The sequence below is a fragment of the Halichoerus grypus genome, chromosome 7 (assembly GCF_964656455.1).
Source record: "Halichoerus grypus chromosome 7, mHalGry1.hap1.1, whole genome shotgun sequence".
Taxonomy (NCBI): Eukaryota; Metazoa; Chordata; class Mammalia; order Carnivora; family Phocidae; genus Halichoerus; species Halichoerus grypus.
This window is the reverse complement of record NC_135718.1, coordinates 153,359,217-153,379,090: the sequence shown is the minus strand read 5'-3', so window position 1 is coordinate 153,379,090 and position 19,874 is coordinate 153,359,217. Positions and strand designations below refer to the sequence as shown.

At 58.2% G+C, this 19,874-nt stretch overlaps 1 protein-coding gene across 2 annotated transcripts; it reads right to left on the bottom strand.

Moving 5' to 3' along the window:
* Positions 1-479: 479 nt before the first annotated feature.
* LOC118521353 (SLAM family member 9-like) lies at positions 480-13,502 on the bottom strand. 2 transcript variants are annotated; one of them, XM_078078504.1, is made up of 5 exons: positions 13,392-13,502; positions 6,465-6,857; positions 5,174-5,470; positions 3,226-3,629; positions 480-2,957 (listed from the first exon to the last, which is right to left on the bottom strand). In XM_078078504.1, exons 1-5 carry the CDS (start codon positions 13,462-13,464, stop codon positions 2,865-2,867), a joined length of 1,260 nt encoding a protein of 419 aa, XP_077934630.1. In that variant the 5' UTR covers positions 13,465-13,502; the 3' UTR covers positions 480-2,864. The 2 variants fall into 2 exon arrangements, with proteins under 2 accessions (XP_077934630.1, XP_077934631.1); XM_078078505.1 differs by having other exon boundaries at positions 5,174-5,419.
* Between the last annotated feature and the right edge of the window lie 6,372 nt (positions 13,503-19,874).

Below are 19,874 nucleotides of genomic sequence, written 5' to 3'. Positions count from 1 at the left end.
ATTAAACATCTACTCCTTAATAACCCATGAGTTAAAGAGGAAATCTTGAGGGAAATTTTAAATATTTGAAGTGAATGGTAATGAAAAACACAAGATATCAAAATGTGTGAAAAGAAGCTAACCCAGGGCTTATATGGTAATATATATATAATGAGAAGCAGATATTACAAAAGAAGAATTGCTCAAATTAATAATTTAAGCATTTACCTCATGAATCTAGAAAATTAAGAGCAAAATAAACCCAGAGCATGTGGAAAAAGGATATAGGAAAGACAAGAGCAGAGATAATGAAACTGATAAATCTAATAAAGCATATTAAAAAAATTCCCTACAGTTAATATCATACTTAGTGGTGAAAAACTAGCTTTTCCCTTAATATTGGGAAGGAGGCAAGGCTGTTTGTTCTCAGCACTGCTATTCCACATTCTCCTGGAAGTCTGGTCAGTGTAATAAGACAAGAAAAGGAAATAATATATAGATTGAAAAGGAGAAAGAAATCATCTGTGTTTATTATAGACATCATTTATATGTTTGTGTGCACAGAAAATCTCAAGGAATCTACACAAAATTCCTAGGACTAGTGAGTTCACCAAGACTGCAGGATATAAGGCCAACAGGGAGGGAAGGCCCCCGTCATTACACCAGTTAGGACTTGAACACAGATTTAGACGTTTGTGCTCCGGGTCGTGGGGAGCACCCTGAGGCTCCTGAGTGGTCTGCAGACCTGGAGAGGCATCTAGTCCAGCTCCACAGAAAGGGTGAGAGGGTGGGACAGGGCGCGGGAGCCAGGGAGCCCCGTGAGGCTCTGTGGGGGCTACCGTGGCCTCGTGTTCTCACCTCCAGCCCTCACCCCCCACTGCCTGGTCTAGACTGAGAATAGGAATCACGTCAAACATCTGTCACCGACCGTGTGCAGTGTGGTAATGACAACATCACCCACCACCTGCTGGAGTTACCGCATCCCGGTGTCCGGGAAATGGTTTTTCCCTGCTCCCCACCCACCAGCAAGGGTGAGCTGTAGGGACCCTGGAGGGAAAGGAGCTGAGCTCAGAAATGGGCTGCACGATTCAGAGACACGGCCTTGCTCTGCCAGCTGTCCAGATGCTGACAGTGTTCTCAGACGCTTAGAGTCCTCCTTCATATTGTGATCTGCATGTTTGCGGGACAGACCTAGTTCTGACCCACACATAGCTGCCTGGCTGGAGGCTGGTGTGTGTGTGTGCGTGTGCGTGTGCGTGTGTGTGTGTGTGTGTGCCCGTGCAGACGCTGAGGTTTTAGGGACGATAAGCTTCTCTGCTTTCCTCTGATCTCAGGGGATCGACCTGTTTCCACTGGAGCTGGAGAGGAAGGGACAATTGAGACCTACTTTTGTCTTGCTTGAATTACTAATTCGGGCAAACCGCAGGCTTCTTCGTCACCTGGGGAAATGGTGGTAGAGCATGGAAGGAGAGAAAATGTGTTCCATACCAAGAGGTGACCCTATAGTATTTTTCTTGGGCTCAAGTGAACTGCTCCCACCTCTCCCACAAACAACATGTGCATATTTATTGCTTCTGTTTTCCTTCCTGTGGGAGAGGAGCTCCTGCTCTTTCTCACCAGGTCCCGGTATTACAGAAAGCGAAGTGGGGTCTGTGACCGCAGGAGGAGAAGGTGGAGGAGGGCACAGGGAGAGGGATGTGGCCGATGGGGCTGGAGGGCAGGGTTGGGGCTGAGCAGAGGGCGTGGGGCGGGGAGGCAGGCCTGGGCATCAGCGGTGTGACTGGTCACTGAATCCCTGGAGCGGGGGCCCCAGAGAGAAAAGGACACAGGAGATGGGAAGGGTCCTGCCCAGACCCTCGGAAGCGCCACCCTGTGAACGAAGAGCAGCCCTGGAGGGATGGCTGAGGAGTCTGGGAGGGTGGCAGGTGGGCCGGGGGGTCCAGGAGAGTGGCCGTCAGGGACCCGAGGGCAGAGGGCATTGGCGCAGGAAAGGGGCATCAATGGTGTCACGTGGGGGTCACCTCCTGGCTCTCTAGGGGTCCCCATAAGGTGAGGTCAAGGTGGGGGCTCAGGTGTGGAGCAGGGGCAGCACGGAGACCAGCTGAGGGCTGCAGGGAAGGAGCAGCAGGGTCACGGGGACGAGCCAGAGACAGGAATGCAGGAGAGGACAGGTCCCCAGAGAAGGGCCTTGAAGTGCAGGGAAAAGTCCTCACTGAGCCCCGAGGAGCTCAGCGTCCTCCGTGGGGACAGGAGAGAGAGGGACACAGGTGTCTACCAATGCAGTCAGTTAACGCTAACTGTCAGGAACTAGAACTTCTGCTTTTTCCTGAGCAACGGGAGGCTGGGCCATTGACCAACAGGACAGGACAGAAGGAGGTTTGCCAGGACACGGGACAGCCGAGGGCTGGAGAGACGGGCCCTGGAGCACGTTCCCTGGGCTGAGTCCTGACTCCGGGGCTCCCGGCTGTGCGGCCTGGAGAGTCAGCCTTTCTGGCTCCCTCTACTGATCTGTAAAGTGGGCACAACGATCCCCACCTCACAGACAGTCCACGAGGACCCGGTGCATTAGGAGCGGGCAGAATGGTCAGAGAGTGCGTGTCACCGGGCCAGCCCTCAGCCAGCGCTGACGATTACGGATTCACGTCGTCTGTGAACAGCTCTCAGCACATGACTGACGCTGGCTGGTGTCCAAGATTGGTTGAGGCAGGATATTGGGTCTCATGGGGAACTTGTGCAGAACGATTTAGCACAGAAATAACTGATAGTTGGATCCACGCAGTCCCTGCTCAGAGCAGTGAGAGGGGGAAAAGGCAGGACCAGAGCTTCGGGCATCAGGCTCACAAGACAGGTGTCCCCGGAGGGTGGGATTCTCCTGCTTCTTCCGGTTAAATCATGCTCATGGCCTGGCCTGGCCTGTGGACCTCACTGTACACAGTAGTGAGAGAGGTCTCCTCTTCTAGATGTGGTACACCCCTACCCTGGAATGCAGACAGAGGGTTCCTGGATCAACTGAGGCACACAGACACCCCAGAGGGACCCACACAGACCCAGTGCTACTGACAAGACCTGCCCCAGCGCCCAGCACTGCATGGACCCCAGGAGAATTTTCTTAGTTAATACTGCCTTGTCTGGAAAGGGTTACAGAGGCATGGAGGGCAGAACCTGCAGATGACTGGGATTGACAGGCACACACCCAGGCACAGAGGGACTTGGGAGAACCCAGGCTGCCTCCTCTCCCAGCCTCACCTTGTCCCTGTTGTCTCCAGCCTCCTGCTGGCTCAGCTCTGCATAGTGGATGCCATCATCCGGGTCCCCGTGCTCCTTCTCCGATCCTGCTCCTGAGTCACACACAGATGGAGCTTGAGTCTGAGCCTGGCCACCTGGACCCTCCCCCACTCCATGACCCCCATGGCCAAGGCCACACCAGGCAGCCACCTGCAGGGACATGCCCTGAGCAGCAAAATGCAGGAGAGAGGGTGTCCAGGGTCCAGTGAGGGAGGGAAAGTGCAACCTGCCTCTCCCAGGCTTCAAGTTCTTCTTCTTCCCACGTCTCTTCCAAAGATATAGTCCAGCTCCGAGGATCAGCAGCACGACCACAATGGCCCCCAGGATGCCTCCCAGGAGGGCAGCACCAGCCTGTCCTGGTGGATCTGTTTTTGTCACAGAGGGAAGAAGGTTAAGACACAGAGAACTGAGGACGCCCATTGCCGAGCACATGGAGACGTCTGAAGGGACCTGGTCAGAAGCCACAGAGGGAGGAGCATGGCAGGTGCTTTCACTCAGCCAGTTCCCGAGCTCCTGCCTGGGGCCGAGGTGCTGAGAGGAACAGGACATGGTGCCCGCCCTTGAGGAGCTCCTCAGCGGGGGGAGGGCTGAGAACATGCCAGAGGCAGCCAGCCAGAGCCATGCCAGGGCACGAGAGCTTTACAGCTTGTACCCAGGTCCTCAGGGAGGACCTCCTGGAGGAGGTGATGGGGAAACCTTGTCTCGAGGGAGGAGTAGGAGATTCCCCAATATTCAGGGTGGGTGTGGCATTCCAGGAAGGAGAGCCATGAACAGGATGTCTGGGTCAACTCTCCAGCCCTGGGAGCAGCCAGCAGCCCCTGGGGCAGGTGGGAGAGAGACCAGGCAAGGAGGAGCCAGGTAGGAGGATGAGAGGGAGGCAGGAGCCTCTTTCCAGAGGGTCCAGTGGGTCCCTGAGCCATGAGCTTCCTCTGGGATCAGGGATGCTGAGGCAGCAGGTCCAGCTGCCTCCTCTCCCAGCCTCACCTTGTCCCCCAGCAGCTGGAGGAGGGGGTGGAGGGGTGAGGGGGCACACAGGGAACCAGGTCATTCATTCATTCAGGAACACACTGACTGAGCAAACTGCCCGAGGCCGAGGGTGGGACAGGCATTGAAAGTAGAAGCAGACATGGCCCCTGCCCTCCAGGGGTTCAGGCTGCAGAGGAGACTGATCCTGGGCCAGAGCATCAGCTGTCAGTGTGGGGTCACTGACCGCTCCTTAGAGGAGACAAGGTGTGAGGGCAGGACAGTGGCAGCTCCTCCAGGGCCCTGAGCCATCCAGGCTGAGGACTCCTGTGCAAACTCTCTTCATGCTGGAACTGCACCCAGCGCGCGGCCCTGTGGGACTGCTCGGGTCACAGGCCCCCCGAGCCAGCTGCAGGGAAGGGGTCCCTGGACGGGAATAAGTGGGGGAGTGGAGGACTCCTGACTTGGAAGGGCTGAGGGCAGAGGGAGGGGCCTGAGTCGAGGCTGGAAGCTGAGGACAGCAGGACCCAGCCGGGAATGCAGGCAAGCAGGTGGGTGTGAAGTGTGTCCGTCAGACCAGAAACGGGCAGAGGAGCCCCGAGCCCTGAATCCTGATTCACTGGCTCAGACCCCTCAGATGGCACAGACCACTGACACCGCCAACTTGCTTCTCCTGAAAACCACCCTGGACACACAGGGAATGATGGATGAGGGTGGGGAGAGGTACCTGCTGGGTGCTGCCTGGACCAGCAGGGGTGAGGGGTGGAGAGCAGCACCGGAGCGAACCCAAAGGGCAGAAGCAGGGTGGATGTACCTGCCAGAGTCTTGGACAGAGGGACCAGGAGGCAGGTGGTGACATAAACATGGGGGGACACAAGCGGAGAACCCTCACCCAGGGCTGCCTGAGCTCCCGGAGAGCCCCTCCCCTCTGGCAGGATGCACTCACCATGGCCACAGACGTCCCCAAGGTCCAGGGTGGCAGTTTTCTGGTCCACCTGGTTGCTGACCACACAGGTGAGGCTGGGGCTGGGCTGGCCCAGGGGCAGGTTCACAGCCAGGGTCCAGGGGTTGGGGGCTGGTCCTGGGGAGGGTCTCTGCTCCAGCTCCTTGGGGAGACCCTCGCTCTCCCAGGACACGTTCAGGTCCTCCCTGGTTCCCGTGGTGTCACACTCCACAGTGACGTTGCACCAGCCTGGTGTGAGGGACAGAACCGTGGCCCGGATCTGGGGAAGGGGCGCGGGTTCTGGGGCGGGAGGGACAAGAGGACAGAGCATCATGTGAGTGGAGAACATTCCAGCTCATGCTTTCTCCTGTGGTATCTCCCTGAAGCTCTGGCTTCTTCCCCCTAAGGATGGTGACTGCAGTTTACAGATAACTCAGAAATCACCCAAATATACAGCACGTGACAATAAGGAAGGGAGCCACTGAGTTCAGCTCTATGTGATTTCACTACACTAAGCACGTCTTAAAAATCTCCCTTGAGAAGTTACTGCTGGAGTCACCTACCCATAACCAACTAATTCTAAGAGTGTGGGGTGTCCCCTAGAGAAGAAGTCTGCGACAAGTTTGTCCTGGTCCAGGGCCTGGCCCTGCTTCTCCTGCTTGGATGGTGGACTGCACAGTCCCTGGTGCATTAGGCCACTGGACAGCTCTGGGAGCCCAGAAACAGCCCCAGACTCCAACCAGGAGAGACCGTGGTGGGGGACACAGTGGTGGCTGCGAGGAATGGCCTCCCTGAGTGTGGTCACATCATGCCCTGAACTTGGGTCCACCCAGGAAGACAAGGGACAGACTGACAGTCAGTCTTGGGAATCTCCTGGACCTGAGGCTGCAAAGGCAACTCTCTCGAGAGCAGGACGTCTCCCTGTGTGGAGGGGGGGCAGGGAGAGAGAGCTGCTCACTGAGTGTCTGAGGAAGGGTTGTCCTGTGACCTTCTCCTACATCAGTGGAGGTTCAGAGCTGGACCCTTGGAGTCTGAGAGTGAGCTGGCCTCGGGCTGGTGCTGAGAAGGAAGGGGGAACGGGGCGGGGAGAACCACAGGTGGGATTTCGAATCCTTCTAGGTGACGACTGTCCTCCAACCATGGCCACATGCTGACCCTCAGAACCTGCAGGTGTCTTAGGTTCCATGGCAAAGGGAAACTGAGGCTGTGAACCAGCTGACCCTAAACTAGAGCTGGTCTGGAATCCCCAGACAGTCTGCATGTGATCACAGGGTCCTTGAAAGTGGAAACGTACCGTAGACCCTCAGGTGGAAATCCTGGTCATGCTGTCTTCCTCTCCTGTAGGACTCTTGAGCCCGGTACCGCCCACTGTCCTCAAGGGTCAGGTTGTCAATCCTCAGGGTCGTTATGTTGAGCACATGGACCCTCTTCTCGAACTTGTCCTGGAAGTTGACCCATTCTGGAACATCTCTCCCAGGAAACACGTGCAGCATGACTATGTAGTGTGACCCGGATACAATGCCCCATGAAATCTTCTCCAGCCCCACCTCTGGAGGTAATTCTGGACTTCCGATCACATGAAACCACACAGAAGCTCCTTGAGTCCCCTTCAGAGAAACAGGGATTCCAGAAGCCTCAACTCCAGAAGCATGGGCTCCAGAACTCTGGGTCACAGCGCTACAGACACCTAGGACATAGGACACAGAAAATGTGAGTGGTTTTCACCAAGAATAAAGGAGAAAACCCTAGAACCCATCTTCTTCATGAAATCCATCCCATGTGCTCCCCTTGAGTCTTAGAAGGCAGGACAGTGCCATGAACCTGAGGCGAGGCTGGAATCCCTCCTGGCCCCCGGGGAGCGTCCCTTGAACAGGTCACGTGAACTTGCTCCCCTGCACTGTCCTGAGCCCTAACGGTGAGAGCATGAATGTCAGGAGACCTGGGATCCGAAGCACGAGCACATTTTCGGTCCACACCGAGTGCATCTCTGCAGGAGGCAGCTTCTCACGGGGCTGCAGAGACCCCTCCTGCCCACAGGCCGTGCAAGCTCTGTCCCTGGACTGGGGGCCGCCCCCAGGGACTCGCTCTAAGGAGCAGAGTGCCGCCAACGTGATGGACGGCCCTCAGGGACAGCAGGTCCTACAAGGGTGTGACAGGGTCTTGTGCTCACTCTGCCTCCTGTTCGCTCTGACGAAGCCCGCCGCGTGTTGTGGGCGGCCCCGTGGAGAGATCCCCATGGGGAGGGACGGAGGGCAAACTCGGCCAACAGCCAGGGAGGGGTGAGGCCTCCATCCAGCAGACACAGGAAGAGCACCCCGCCAGCAAGCGCCCGCGGGAGCCTGGACACACACCTCCCAGGTGACCCTTGAACTCCCTGCAGCCCCAGCCAGACCTTAGTGTCCGTCCCAGAGACCCCGGGCCTGAGACCCAACCAAGCCCCCCTGGGTCCTGACCCGCTAGAGCTGGGAGCCCACACCTGGTGTGTGTCCAGGCGCTGAGGGGGCGGCTGGTTACCCCAGCAGGTGACAGCCAGGGAGAGGTGAGGCCCCAATCTGGCCCCCACAAGGTCCACTGAGTTGGGTCACTGACACGGCTACCCCATCCCTCCTAGCACATCGGGACACTAATGTCATGAGTCCCACAGCACAGCGTTCAATCCCTCTCATCAGAAACCATATTGGCCAAAACCTTGATTTTGTACTCTCATCCTCCAGAACTGTGTGAATAAAAGATTCTGTTGTTTAAGCTGCCGGGTCTATGCTGTCTTCTTTTGACAGCCCCAGGTAACTGAGGCAGGAGCCCAGCTAGCATGGCCCCCACGCCACGTGGACCGGGTGAGGGCTCCCGGGGATCCAGGCCTGGGCTCTTGGCCAGCAGGTCCCCGAGGCATGAGCTCTGGGGTGAGACAGACCTGTGTTCAGATTCCAGATCTGCCCTTTACTAGCTGAGAGGCCTTGGGCGATTTCCTAAACTGTCTAAGCCTTGAGGTCCCGCATGGGAAGCACGGGGACGAGAGCTGAGCGTGTCCACGGGGCTCCTGCAAGGATTAAATGTGACGACACAGGAAAATCACCCACAGTAAGTGTTTCCTTGTCGCCGTCCTCACTGTATTAGGGCCTGGGGGGGGGGGGGAACTGACAGGTAGCGGGATCCACCTGCCGCTTGCTCACCTGAGACCACGGTTCCCCATGAACGTGATTCCCAGTCCCTACATTTCAGCTGCTCCGTCAGATGCTGAGCGTCTCAGGATCCCAGGACAACCCACTGAAGGTGGCGGGTTGCAGAGTGTTGTCCCCGTTCCAAGGATGGGAAGGTTGTATTTCAGCCACACTCAGCAGCTTTTAAATTGTGTTAAATGTTAAGCAGATTCTGCATTCCAGTAAAGGAGGGGCGCTGGAGATGGAAATGCATCCTCTCTCCGACCTCTGAGCCCCGCTGCCCAGTTGCCCTTCCCACAGCTGGTGCTCTTCCAGGTTCGAGTGTGTCCCTCCGGAGGGGGTCTCTGCACTGACTGGCGCCTACGTGTGTCTCCACGTGCCCGACCCCACGCCGCCCGCTGCTCTGCTCCCCCCTCTTCTCTGCACGGCTCGGGCAGGGCTGCACCTGCATTTGCACGCGGGCAAGAGTCTTGTGATCCGCTGCCCACGGCCCCACGTGGGCTCTAGTTCCTTCCACGTGTGCCGGGCCGTCAGGGTGCTCGTGTCCCTGCAAACACGGTCCCACTGAGCAGCCTGGGATTGGGGGCTCTGCACACACGGATGTCCGCACGTCACACGCGGGGGCACGTCCATCACACTCGGTGCACAGAAGTCGACAGGTGCACATGCCTCACCCATGGGGGCGTACTTGTTGAACGCGGGGCACGGATGTCACTCACAGGGCATGTCTATCTCGTGCGGATGGACACAGGGCACGTGGGAGCGTATCCTGCCTCACACACGGGGGCATATCCGTCACACTCGGGTGTTCATACGTCACACACACGGGCATCCACATCACACGCTGGTTCATCCACACCACACTTAGTGTATACAGGTCACACATGGTTGTGTAGACAGCACACACGGTGTGTAGACACTGGGATAACCCCTGGGTGGGTCTAATGGACCAAAGGCAGGTCCATCTCAGCCTCTGACAGACCTTGCTCATCGCCCTCCCGAGAGTGACCCCCACTGCTCTCCTCCCAATAATGCTCAGGTTTCCCACCAACACACGGTGACCCAACTTTCTGCCCTTTGCAACATTGATAAGGGAAAATAATATCACATCGTATTGGAATGAGCATTTCTCCTGTACATGAACCCGGTCACCATGTCCCATGACTGTTGATCTCCTTTTCTGGCCGCTGTGAGCTGTTGGCTCATGTCCTCTGCCCGTGATTCTGTTTTTCTTATTAGCATGTAGGAGCTAGACTTGTATTAGTAAGATTAGCCTGTTTTCCAACAAAATAATATAAATAGTTTCCGGTTTGCCTTTCACCATTATCTCTGGACTATTAGCCCTGCTATTGTCCTCATGAAGTTGAACAGATGGATCACTTAAGGCTTACTGGTTTACCTCTGGCATCAAAAGATCACCCCCCACATCAAAGTGTGCTCCTAATTCTCTCTTGTTTCCTTCTAGAGCCTTCTTATTTCAGTGTTCGTGTGTGAGTCTGACACACAGGGAATGTGCTGCGGTCAGACCAGGAGGTCAGGTGCAGCAGGGCGGTCGGTAGCCTGGACGGGAGGGTCCGGGAGGCGTGAGACCAGGTCCTCCGACCCGTGAGCGTGTGGACAGGAGCAGTCACGTGACCTCCCTGCCTCCAGCCTTCCCTCTGGGACAGGGACATAATAGCCGTGCTGCCCTCCCAGAATGAGTGCTAGGGTTTCAGGAGAGGGAGGCTTCCCATCCCTGTAAGCCGCTCTCACAACCACAATGGTTATTCTCGACCAAGCATACCTGGGATCAGCCCGGCCTTCCCAGGACCCAGGATGGAGCCCATGTCTCTCCCCGAGCTGCCCCTCTCGGGGGCTCCTCCTGGGGTCACGGATGGGCCCCCGGGACACAGACACCCATGGTGTGACCCTATCGGTGTCCACGGGGAGTCAAAGTCCGGCCGGGGCCTTCCTGACCGAGAGGACTCTCCTGGCTGTGTCCACAGCAGCTGGCTTCTGTGGCCCCTGTCCTGTCCCCCGTCACCAGGTAGCCGAGACCCCCGAGCTGCTGGGCAGAGTGGTGGAGATGGAGGGAGGACCAGCTACGCGTTCTCCCACGCACGGCTGAGAACAATGTCTACTGTGCCCTGGACTTGGTGTGGGCACGTCCCCTCTGCTCAGCGGGTCGTCTCATGATTGGAAAGTATTCTGTGCTCATCCAAAGTGATCCTATGGATCCTGGGGTTGATTCAAGTAGAAGTTCCAGGGGCACCTCCTCCCAAAAGTCAGCACCATCAAGGATGTGCGTGCTCTCTCTGTGCGGCCACAAACACGATAAACCCGTGCACACACAGGACATCTGGGTAAATCGATCAGGGTTCCTGGTGGCCCATAAAGGGCTGGACTTTGACTCTTCCTGTGACCGGGCTTCCTCATGAATTCATGCACAGAACAACAGTGTCCTGTCACACCCGGGTCCCCACCCCAGTCCAGGCGGCCAGGGCTCATCTCCTGTGGAAATGTGCAGAGTCTGGTGCACACAGGATGCTAACCCCGAGTCAGAGAAGCAGCCTTGTTCCAACAGGGGGGCTGTGCCTAGGGCTCCCTGAGGGATAGCGGTTCCGTCCACAGGGCGGCACCTGCCCGCCGGCTGCTCCCCAGGAATTCTGAGCCCACCCTGCCCCTCTCAGTGCCCCCCCGTGCGTCAGAGGGGTCCGCCCCAGGGGGACACGGAGACAGAAGCTGGCATTGCTGGTGACCATGGGCGGCACCTGCGCGGCTCCTGCCAGACGGTTCATGCCCAGCTTCTCAGCGGCTCCCGCTGCACCTCGCTGTCCTGAGCGGGCCGTGCCGACCGGGGTCCACACACCGGGGCGGGAGCTGGGGTCCTGCAGCAGGTGCTCTGCAGACCCCGCTCAGGGGCAGAGACAGAGACGGCAGAGGCCAGAGGATTGCCGGGGGCCTCGAAGAGAGCATCCCCTCCCTCCTTGGAGGGCTGAGGCCGGGACCACAGAAAGGCCTGGGCTCTGGGTTCTGAAGGGGCCCCAAGCAGGCTCCCAGCTGTCAGTCGCTGTCAGGACGCAGGACGAGGACAGGACAGGAGGAAGACACAGAGCAGAGGTCTCGGAGAAGCGACAGGCCAGTCCCGTCTGGGGGGAGACTCCCAATCCCAGAATGTCACAGCTGGAGGGTCTTCAAGGGGACCTTTCACAGAGGACGGGCTCCCTCAGGGGGGAACTTGTCCCGGGTCACACTGGGCAGAGCCGGACCTGGAGCCGGCTTCCCTCTCCCCCAGCCCAGTGCCTCCCCTGCAAGGAGCTGCCTTACAGCCCTCCCCTCCCCCTGCCCTCCCCTGCCCTCCCCCTGCCCAGGGCTCCTCCCTCCCAGCACTGCTGTCTGGTCATTGGGGTCTGAGCAGTTCTGGGTCTCATCCCCCAGCTATTGTCCCGGGAGAGGGGACTGCAGTACTCGGCGGGCTTTGGTAGGGCAGGGACGTGGGGTAGCTGAGGGTTAACGAGCACCTGCTGGAAAGGGGGGAACCCGGGATAGAGGCGGCTCAGCCCTCAGGCTGCCGGGGAGGAACTGCCCAGAAGCTGGACGAGAGCATGAGCTTGAGGAAGCTGGACGCCCACTCAGGACGGGAGGAAGGCCTGACAGCTCTCAGATCTGCAGAAGGTGCTGATCCCAAAGAGGGACAGAGGGTCAGGGGCGGGGCGGCGGTGAGCAAGAGAGTCAGAGATTATTTAAATAAGATGAAATTCAGCCTTGAACCACCAACATAATATTTTGTCCATTTCTTTCTCTTTACCTTCCTTCTTTCCTTTCCTCCTTCCTTCCTTCCTTCCTTCCTTCCTTCCTTCCTTCCTCCCCTCTTTCCTTCCTTCCATCCTTCCTTTCCTTCCTTTCCTTCCTTCTTTCCTTCCTTCCATCTTTCCTTTCCTTCCTTCCTTCCTTCTTTCCTTCCTTCCATCCTTCCTTCCCTTCCCTCCCTCCCTCCCTCCCTCCCTCCCTCCCTCCCTTCCTTCCTTCCTTCGTTTCTTTCTTTTCTATTGTTCTCAGTCTTACAACCCAGACATTTATGGAGGAAATTCAATGTAATTTCTCATATTTCTCTCGTTCAATAAAATTGAAAAGAGAAAACCCACATGTCGCTGACGAGGAGTTACCTCATTAAAAGGGCCTTGCAAAGTTCATTATCTAATGACTTATCTCCCTGATTACAAATGTCCTGTGATTCCAGAAATTTCCTAGAATCCCTGCAGCTCACGGAAGGGCTGGTGCACTCAAACCAAACACTACAGACAATAAAAGCTTTCCAAGCTGTCCGCAGAATTCACGATTCTGGAGATCACAGTATTTTCTTCTTTGTTCTTTAACTTGTTACACATAAGCAACTGGTCTAAGATGAAGTAAGAACCGGAAAATGGGGCTCTTGTTAAAACAGTCATTCATTTCCCTCTTTGGGGCCCCTCTGCTTCCCTCCTGTCCCGCCCAGGTCAGCCCCACCAGGAGCCCCATCAGCAGTCTCCTGTTCCGGGCTCACCCTTACACACGCAGGTGGGCGCAGACCCTTGAATTCTGGAGGCTCCTTTCCTTCCGTTGCAAACAGAATGTCACTGGATTCAGGCCCTCATCTTGCCAAGGAGCCAGACTAGAGCGGCTTCCTCAGCTCAGACGGGGGCCTGGGTCGGCCCTCCTGCATACGGCAGCTGCAGAGGCTGCCCGGTCCCCTGGGCATGGCAGGCGGGGGTGCCCATCCCCACCGCTGGGTCCCCGCAGCCCCTCCTATGTCTCCTCCATCCCTCTCCCCAGGAGGCTCCGGGCTCTCCTGGCCTCACCCCCCTGGGAGGGGTTCCCTTCATGCAGCCAGGCAGCCAGGGCTCAGGGTTCCCAGCCTGGCCTCAGCCAAAAGCTCCCTGTGTTCCTTCCATTCACCCCGGGGCTCTAAACCAAATGCACTGCGTGTGCTCAGTCATCACAGAGCTGAGTTCTCTGGTTCTTCAGCAAAGCCCTCAGACAGCCCAGGAGCTCCTGCTTCCCTGCCCACCCGGCGGCCCCCCTCCCAGGGAGCCCGGGCCACTCACTGAGGAGGAGGCTGGTGAATCCCAGAGGCCAGGGGGCCCCACACGGGTGGGGGTCTTCCGAGCAGGTGCCCATGGCCGGCTGCCTCCCTGCTGGCTCGGCCTGGACCTATGAGGTTGCAGAGGAAATACCACAACTCAGAGTCTACAAAAGAGGAAAAGCATCACTGAGAAGAGCCCTTAGGATCTTCCGCACCCCAAGGGCGGGGCTAACTGTTAGTTCGGGAACCTCACTGTCCAGTGTAGGGTAAGCCATTCCACCTCTCATGTTATCTCAGCACCTGCAGTGGGGCCTCAGGAGATAACTGCAGAATAAATGGAGGAACAGCCCCCCACCCAGGGCCCCAGTGCTGGAGAGGTCCCGTCCCTGTGCTCACAACCAGCTTGGTGGTCTCCCCTCCCCAGCCTGCACCCCTAGGGCCCCCACCTGTGTCTATGGGCTCCCACTCAGCCCAGGACCCCTGCTCACCAGGGCCAGCCGATGGCCACGCACAGAGTCACAGCCTAGAGCCAAGTATGCCGGGTCTCTCCTGCTTTGGGCCTGTCCTCTGTCTTTACACCATTTCACGAGTCACATTTCCTTTCTGATTTTCTAGGAACTTCAGTGTCAGGTGTGTAAGTGAGAAGCTGGGGGCCCAAGAACAAAGCGCTCCCGGGCAGTGTGCACCCCCACACCCCAATGCACACGTGGGCGTGTCCCTACTGCAGGTCCCCAGGGCTCTGTCTGCAGCCGAGGGCCGGCCCTGCCCCCACACACAGGACAAGCCCCCTCCCCCAGGAGAAGCACCACAGCCTCCCTTCCCTGTGAGGCTCCGCCAGCCCTGGGCCCGCGTTCACACACAGGCAGGGGTGGAGAGGGACACGCGGCTCTGGCCACAGGCTCGGCGGCCTCAGACTCACGGCACCTACGACGGTCAGGCCTCAGACTCACGGCTCTTCTTCCCAGATGGGTTCCCACAACCTCTGAGAACCGTGGCCTCCCGTGGACCCCAGGGGAGCAGCCCCATCACTAACCCTGGCTGGTGCCCCTTTCCCCGCCCCCTTGGCTCCCCCTCAGCTGCTCAGACCCTCAGATCCTGAGGCTGGATCCCAGGACTGGCCCGCGGCCCCGCACTCAAGGTGGTCAGCCTGTTGGCTGTTAAACCCACTTCATGGATGTGAGACCCGAGTCCTGAGGCTTTGGACCACCTGCCAGAGGTTACCCAGCAGAGCAAGAGTCAGGGTCTGGACCCCTAACAAGGAACTCTGAGAAATCCAGCATTGCTGCCGCTGTCCCATCCCACTGTGTGGCCTCCAGCGAGTCACCGCAACCCGTCTGGGCTCCCCCGAACTGCTCTGCGCCCCTCAGACCAGAGAGCACTCAGCACTGCCTTGTTCCCCCCTCCCACCCAGTGATGGGGGGATCCCTTCCACGGACCGTCCCTGAGCCTTGAGTGGAGAAGCCCCTCGGATGGAGTTCTAATCTGGGCAGCCCATGCCCTGGTCCTTTCAGGGTGATGGGGACCAAGTCAGCTATGCCCTTGTCCCTGTCCCCAGAGCCCTGGGCCAGCCCTCTCAGGGTGAGAACTGTTTGCTTGTGGAAACCACAGCTTGGGGTGGGGCGCAGGGGCCCAGGAGGGAGCCCCCAGCAGCTGCAGGCCGGGGACCCCGGAGAGTCAGCCAGCCCACATGCCATGCTGGGGCAGCCCCTGGGACTTTTTACAACTCTAGGCCACTGGTCTTTCCAGACCCAAGTCCCTGGCAGTCCTTGAGAAGCCACACTGAGGGGGAGGGAGGCCAGGCCTGACCCAGGGCAGCCTCTCTCCTGTCTCACACCCCCAGGCGGAGGACAGGAGGCCTGTGGTTGCTTCTCTGCAGCCTCTGAGGTCCACAGCAGCCCTTTGCCGACCACAGCCGCCCACCGGCCCTACACTTGCTGCGTCACACACGGCCACCCCTCCAGCCCAGCTCAGGGTGGGGGCTGCTTCTCCCACTCTTGGACACTTCCGGAAACTTCCATCCTGCCTGGACACAGCTCCCTGGTGGGCAGAGAGCTCATGACCCTGAGCCCGAGGACATGCGCTGGGCAGTGCGGCTTCTGTGCTGACATTGGGCTTCGGGCTGGACACCCTCCTGGAGATGCAGGGACTCCGTCTGCGGCCGGGGGAGCGCGGGCTCTGGGACCAGACACAGTGAGGCTGAGTCCCCTCCTCCCCACGCCTTCCCTGCGTGTCCCTGGACACAGGGCTGGACGGCCCCGAGCCCCCGAGCTCTCAGCACAGGGGGGATGGGCAGCTGCTCCAGGGGTCTCTGGGTGAGTCCCCGGGTCTGTGCGGGGCCAGTGAGCTCACCCAGGCTGCAGGGGACTCCTGTTTGCTCCAGAATGCCCTTGCAGACACCACCACCCTCCTTAGTGCCCAGGCCCAGATCCTGGGGCCACCTCAGACCTCCCCTCCTCACGTATCCCACATCTGACCCATCAGCAGGCCTGTTGACTCCGAAGTATTTCCCGAATCCCCCACGTCCCACCCCCTCCACCGTGTCTCCATTCTACCCGTGAAGAACCTGGAGCTCCTCTCGCTCAACTGTCCAGGGCGGTGAAGCCAGGAGGGGGCAGAGCCGCGTTGGAAGCCTAGCGCTTTGGTTCCAGATCCCTCGCTTCTGAGTCGAGGCCAAGCCACCAGCAGCCCCTCTGCCGGGTCCTCTCCCAGGCTTCCCCCCTCGCCGCACGGCCCTGCGCTGTGTCCCCCACACACGGCCACGGGGGCCTCTCCGCCGGCCTCACGCCCTGCCCCCGTGCCACTCAGCATGCTCTGCTGACCCCCCATCCCACCTAGGAAGATCCCGGGGCTCCCGGGGGCTCGGGCTGCCTCCCCCACCCCTCCCCTGGCTGCTCCCGTCACTCCCCTGCAGCCCAAGCCCGTGGCAGCTTCTCCAGCAGTGAGGGCACCTCCCAGCTCGGGGCCTCGGTTCATGTCACCTCTGCCTGCGACGTCCTTCCACGCACCTCCACGGCTCCCGCTCACCCCAACTCAGCCTCTGCCACCTCCCCAGAGAGACCCTTCTGGAACACCAGCTCCCCTGCTTGACTCTGCTTCCTGTATTCCTTCCACTGGCCCCCCTGACCTCATATCTCCTCGGTCACTTGCTCATTTCCAGTGTTCCCCCCAAAATACAAGTTCTTGAAGGCTGGGGATTAATTTTGTTCACTTGTGTACCCCCAGCACTGAGCACAATAGTAAGCACTCCATAAACAGGCTATGGAGGTGGGATCGCCTAGTGGTTAAAGCTCAGATTCTAGAGGCAGACCTCCTATCTGGCCTCAAATCCCAGCTCTGCCCCTTACTGGCTTCTTGATCTCGGAAATCCTAGCCAGAGGCACTTTGTTTTCATCATCTATAAGATTGAGATATCTATAGTATCTGTTGGATGAATTAGTAGTTATATCTTCACACCTTAGAATGGTGACTAGCTCATAATACATGCTGAAAATAGTTGAGCTATTTATAGAATTACAGATTAGAAATACAATTGATTTAACCATAAACATGCCGTATACATATTAGTTGGAGGGAGGAAGGTGAGGGAGAGCCATGGAAGAGAGAAAAATCCTCATCTTTCGTGATAGAAAGGACATGCTGCCTCAAATTGGTCTGAGAATAGTAATATAAGAACATTATTCTGAAAAAGAACATTTTTTAGAAACACGGAAGTAAATGCCATAGAAATCTTTAAGAATTGAAAGTGATTGTCCTTGCAGAGGACTGATGGCTCCAGCTGGTCAAGAACCCTTGGGCTCAGGTTTCCTCACTGTGGACATTGCTGAGATCAGGATACATGTTCGCATTGATGTTACTTAGTGGTACATAAAGTACTGATGTATCTGCATGATCCATACAATGTAGCTTCAATAAAACACAGTAGCCACTGTGAACTGTGAGAAAGTAGGACAGACTCCCCTGGAGCAGAGGGGCTGTGGGAAACACAGGTGGAAGGGAGACTTTTATTCTGGAAACATTTGCTCCAATTTTCAATCATACGTGTACAACATGAGCTTCGTCATCAGGAGCTCCCTGCCCGAGAGAACATAGAACAATTTATTTCCACTGTGTCATTAATCTTTTAAAATTTAAGCTAACAAACTTCCGACTGCTTTTGCTTCAATTAGACTCTATGCCCAATGAGGGTTTGAACTCACCACCCCCAGATCAAGAATCTCATGTTCCACTGAATGAGTGAGCCGGGTGCCCCGAGACTACCTTTGAAATTAGGTATTACTTGTTGAGTACATAATGCTAGGCACTGATTCATGTGCTTTTCCATTTAATCCTGTGAATAGCTTGATGAGCTCAGTCCCATCAGCAAGCATCCTTACTTGGCTCAGCAGAAATCAGAGGCACAGAGAGGCTGGGTGACTTGCCCAGGGTCACACAGCCCGGAGGGGAAGTCAGGCAGGAGCCGCAGCTGTGAGCGCTCCAGGTGGGGACCAGGGGGGAAGTGCCCTCAGGGTCCCCAGCACCCCCACCTTACCTCTCAGAGTGTCTCCACCTGCCTGACTGGGTGACCGTCCACTCCCCAGAAAAGAAAGCCAGCACAGAGAGGTGAGGAGGTAGGGAGGGACAGGGTGACAGACACCTCACTGGGGAGTAGGGTGTGCTGCTCACTTTTCTCCGTCCTTCCAGGCAGACTCCACTTCCAGGGATCAAAACATTCTCTCAGGGCCAGGTGAGTCCCCCAAATGACCTGCCACCCCAGGAACCCCTGTCCCATCTCCCCTCCCCCCAGGCAATCTGCCTTCATGCCTAAAGGGGTGAGACGGGGACCCCTGTACTCCTGAGGCTCTTTCACTCCAGACACCTGGAATCAAGAGCTTGGATCTCAGACTCAGGATCCTCAACTGTTCCCCCATTCCCAGTGGTAACCCACCCCACTCTCAGCCCCAAAGAAGGCTGACCCGACCCAAGTACAGTCGTGGAACTGCAGATCCCCCGCCCTAACCCGGAGTCTGCACCCCTCCTACATCAGGACCTCACCCCGGATTGCTCACCTGGGCTTCTACCTTCCAGGTTGGGCTCCTAATCCCTGACTCCTGGCTGCACTTTTAGGTCTATACCGCCGGCCCCTGTCCACCTGCCAGCCCATCCCAGTCTCTCTGGCGCTGACCACCCCGACCTGCCCCTGTAGGGGGTGTGGGAGCAAAGGGAGAGGCTCCGCGGCCCCGCCCCCCTGGGCAGCATCTGTGCCCCCAAGCCTCCCTGAGCAGCCTCCCTCCAGGCCCTGAGCGCAGGCCCCAGCGCCACCTGGCGGCCGAGGACCGAACTGCCGCTAGAGACTTGGGGCAAAGAAGCCTTCCCACCTCAGCTCACCTGCACACACAGGTCAGGAGCACCTACTGTGTGCAGCACGGGGAAGCAGAGACAGGAAGCTAAGTCGTCGTCCTAGCGGAGCCCACAGGCCAGCGGGAGGCAGAAGCACAGATCCTTTCAGGGAAGGGGGTAGGATCCTCCATGCAGAGGCTCCGGAGCATTTTCTTTCATACAGGGAACCAGAGCAGCTCAGGGCGACAGGGAAACACACAGGAAGGAGGCTTGGAGGAGGCGTGCAGGGTGACCCGTCGGGGGGCTGGGTGCACGCGGCCACCAGGAAGGGACGGAGCTGCAGGTGGGGCAGACAGGCGTCTCAGGCCCTGTGGCCGGGTCTCTGCTCCTGACGGAGGCCCAGGCAGCTGTAAGCAGGGCAGGCTGCTCCCCGCTGCGGGAGTCCTGCTCCGGAGTCTGCAGGAGCGAGTTCCGAGGGGGGTCAGCAGCTGGCCAGGAATGGCCTTGAAGTTCACTTCAGATGAGAAAACAGGCTCCTCGTGCTTGGAAGTTTACAGTAGTGGCAGCCTGGTGGGAAGGACGGACGGGGAGGGGGTGAGCCCGGGGATCTTGTTGTGTCCCGGTCTGTCCTCACACGCCTCCAGGGGGTCAGGGATGGGGGGGGCTCAGCTTGGGGGAGGGGAGCAAACAGGGCAGAGGAGGGAGAACCCAGCACCTCATGGCCCCGTCCAGCCCTCTGATTCCGGCCAGAGGGTCCCTGTGGGGTGGGGATGGCGACTCACATGGCCAAGCCCTAAGAGGATGGTCTCTGAGGACAGGCGCCTGAAGACCCGGGTGAGAGCAGGACTGAGCTGCAGCCAGGTCCTGGTCTGCCATCCAGTGAGAACAAGCCCAGAGGGGAGAGGGGAGAAGCCAGGACAGCCCACATGAGGGAGGCAAAGCCAGGCCACACTGACGGGGTTAAGGCCAGGAAAGCTCGGCCACCAGGATGCCAGGACTGTGGGCAGAGCCGTGTCCCAGACCACGTGAGCATCATGAACATGCACAGCAGCCCCAGGACCAACACCCCTCCTCCCAGACTGTGGGTCCCAGACCAGCTGGGGGGGGAGTCTGGGGCCTCCATAGGAAATCCAGGCCCCGGTGGCCAAGGACAGACTTTCCATCTTGTGTCCTCAGACGTCACTCGGGC

Coding starts and splice junctions, on each gene's coding strand:
- LOC118521353 (XM_078078504.1), bottom strand. CDS start 13,464: ATGGGCACCTGCTCGGAAGACCCCCACCCGTGTGGGGCCCCCTGGCCT. Junction 6,858..13,391: donor ATTCACCAGCCTCCTCCTCA/GTGAGTGGCCCG, acceptor CCTATGTCCTAG/GTGTCTGTAGCGCTGTGACC. Junction 3,630..5,173: donor TGGGGACGTCTGTGGCCATG/GTGAGTGCATCC, acceptor TGACAAAAACAG/ATCCACCAGGACAGGCTGGT.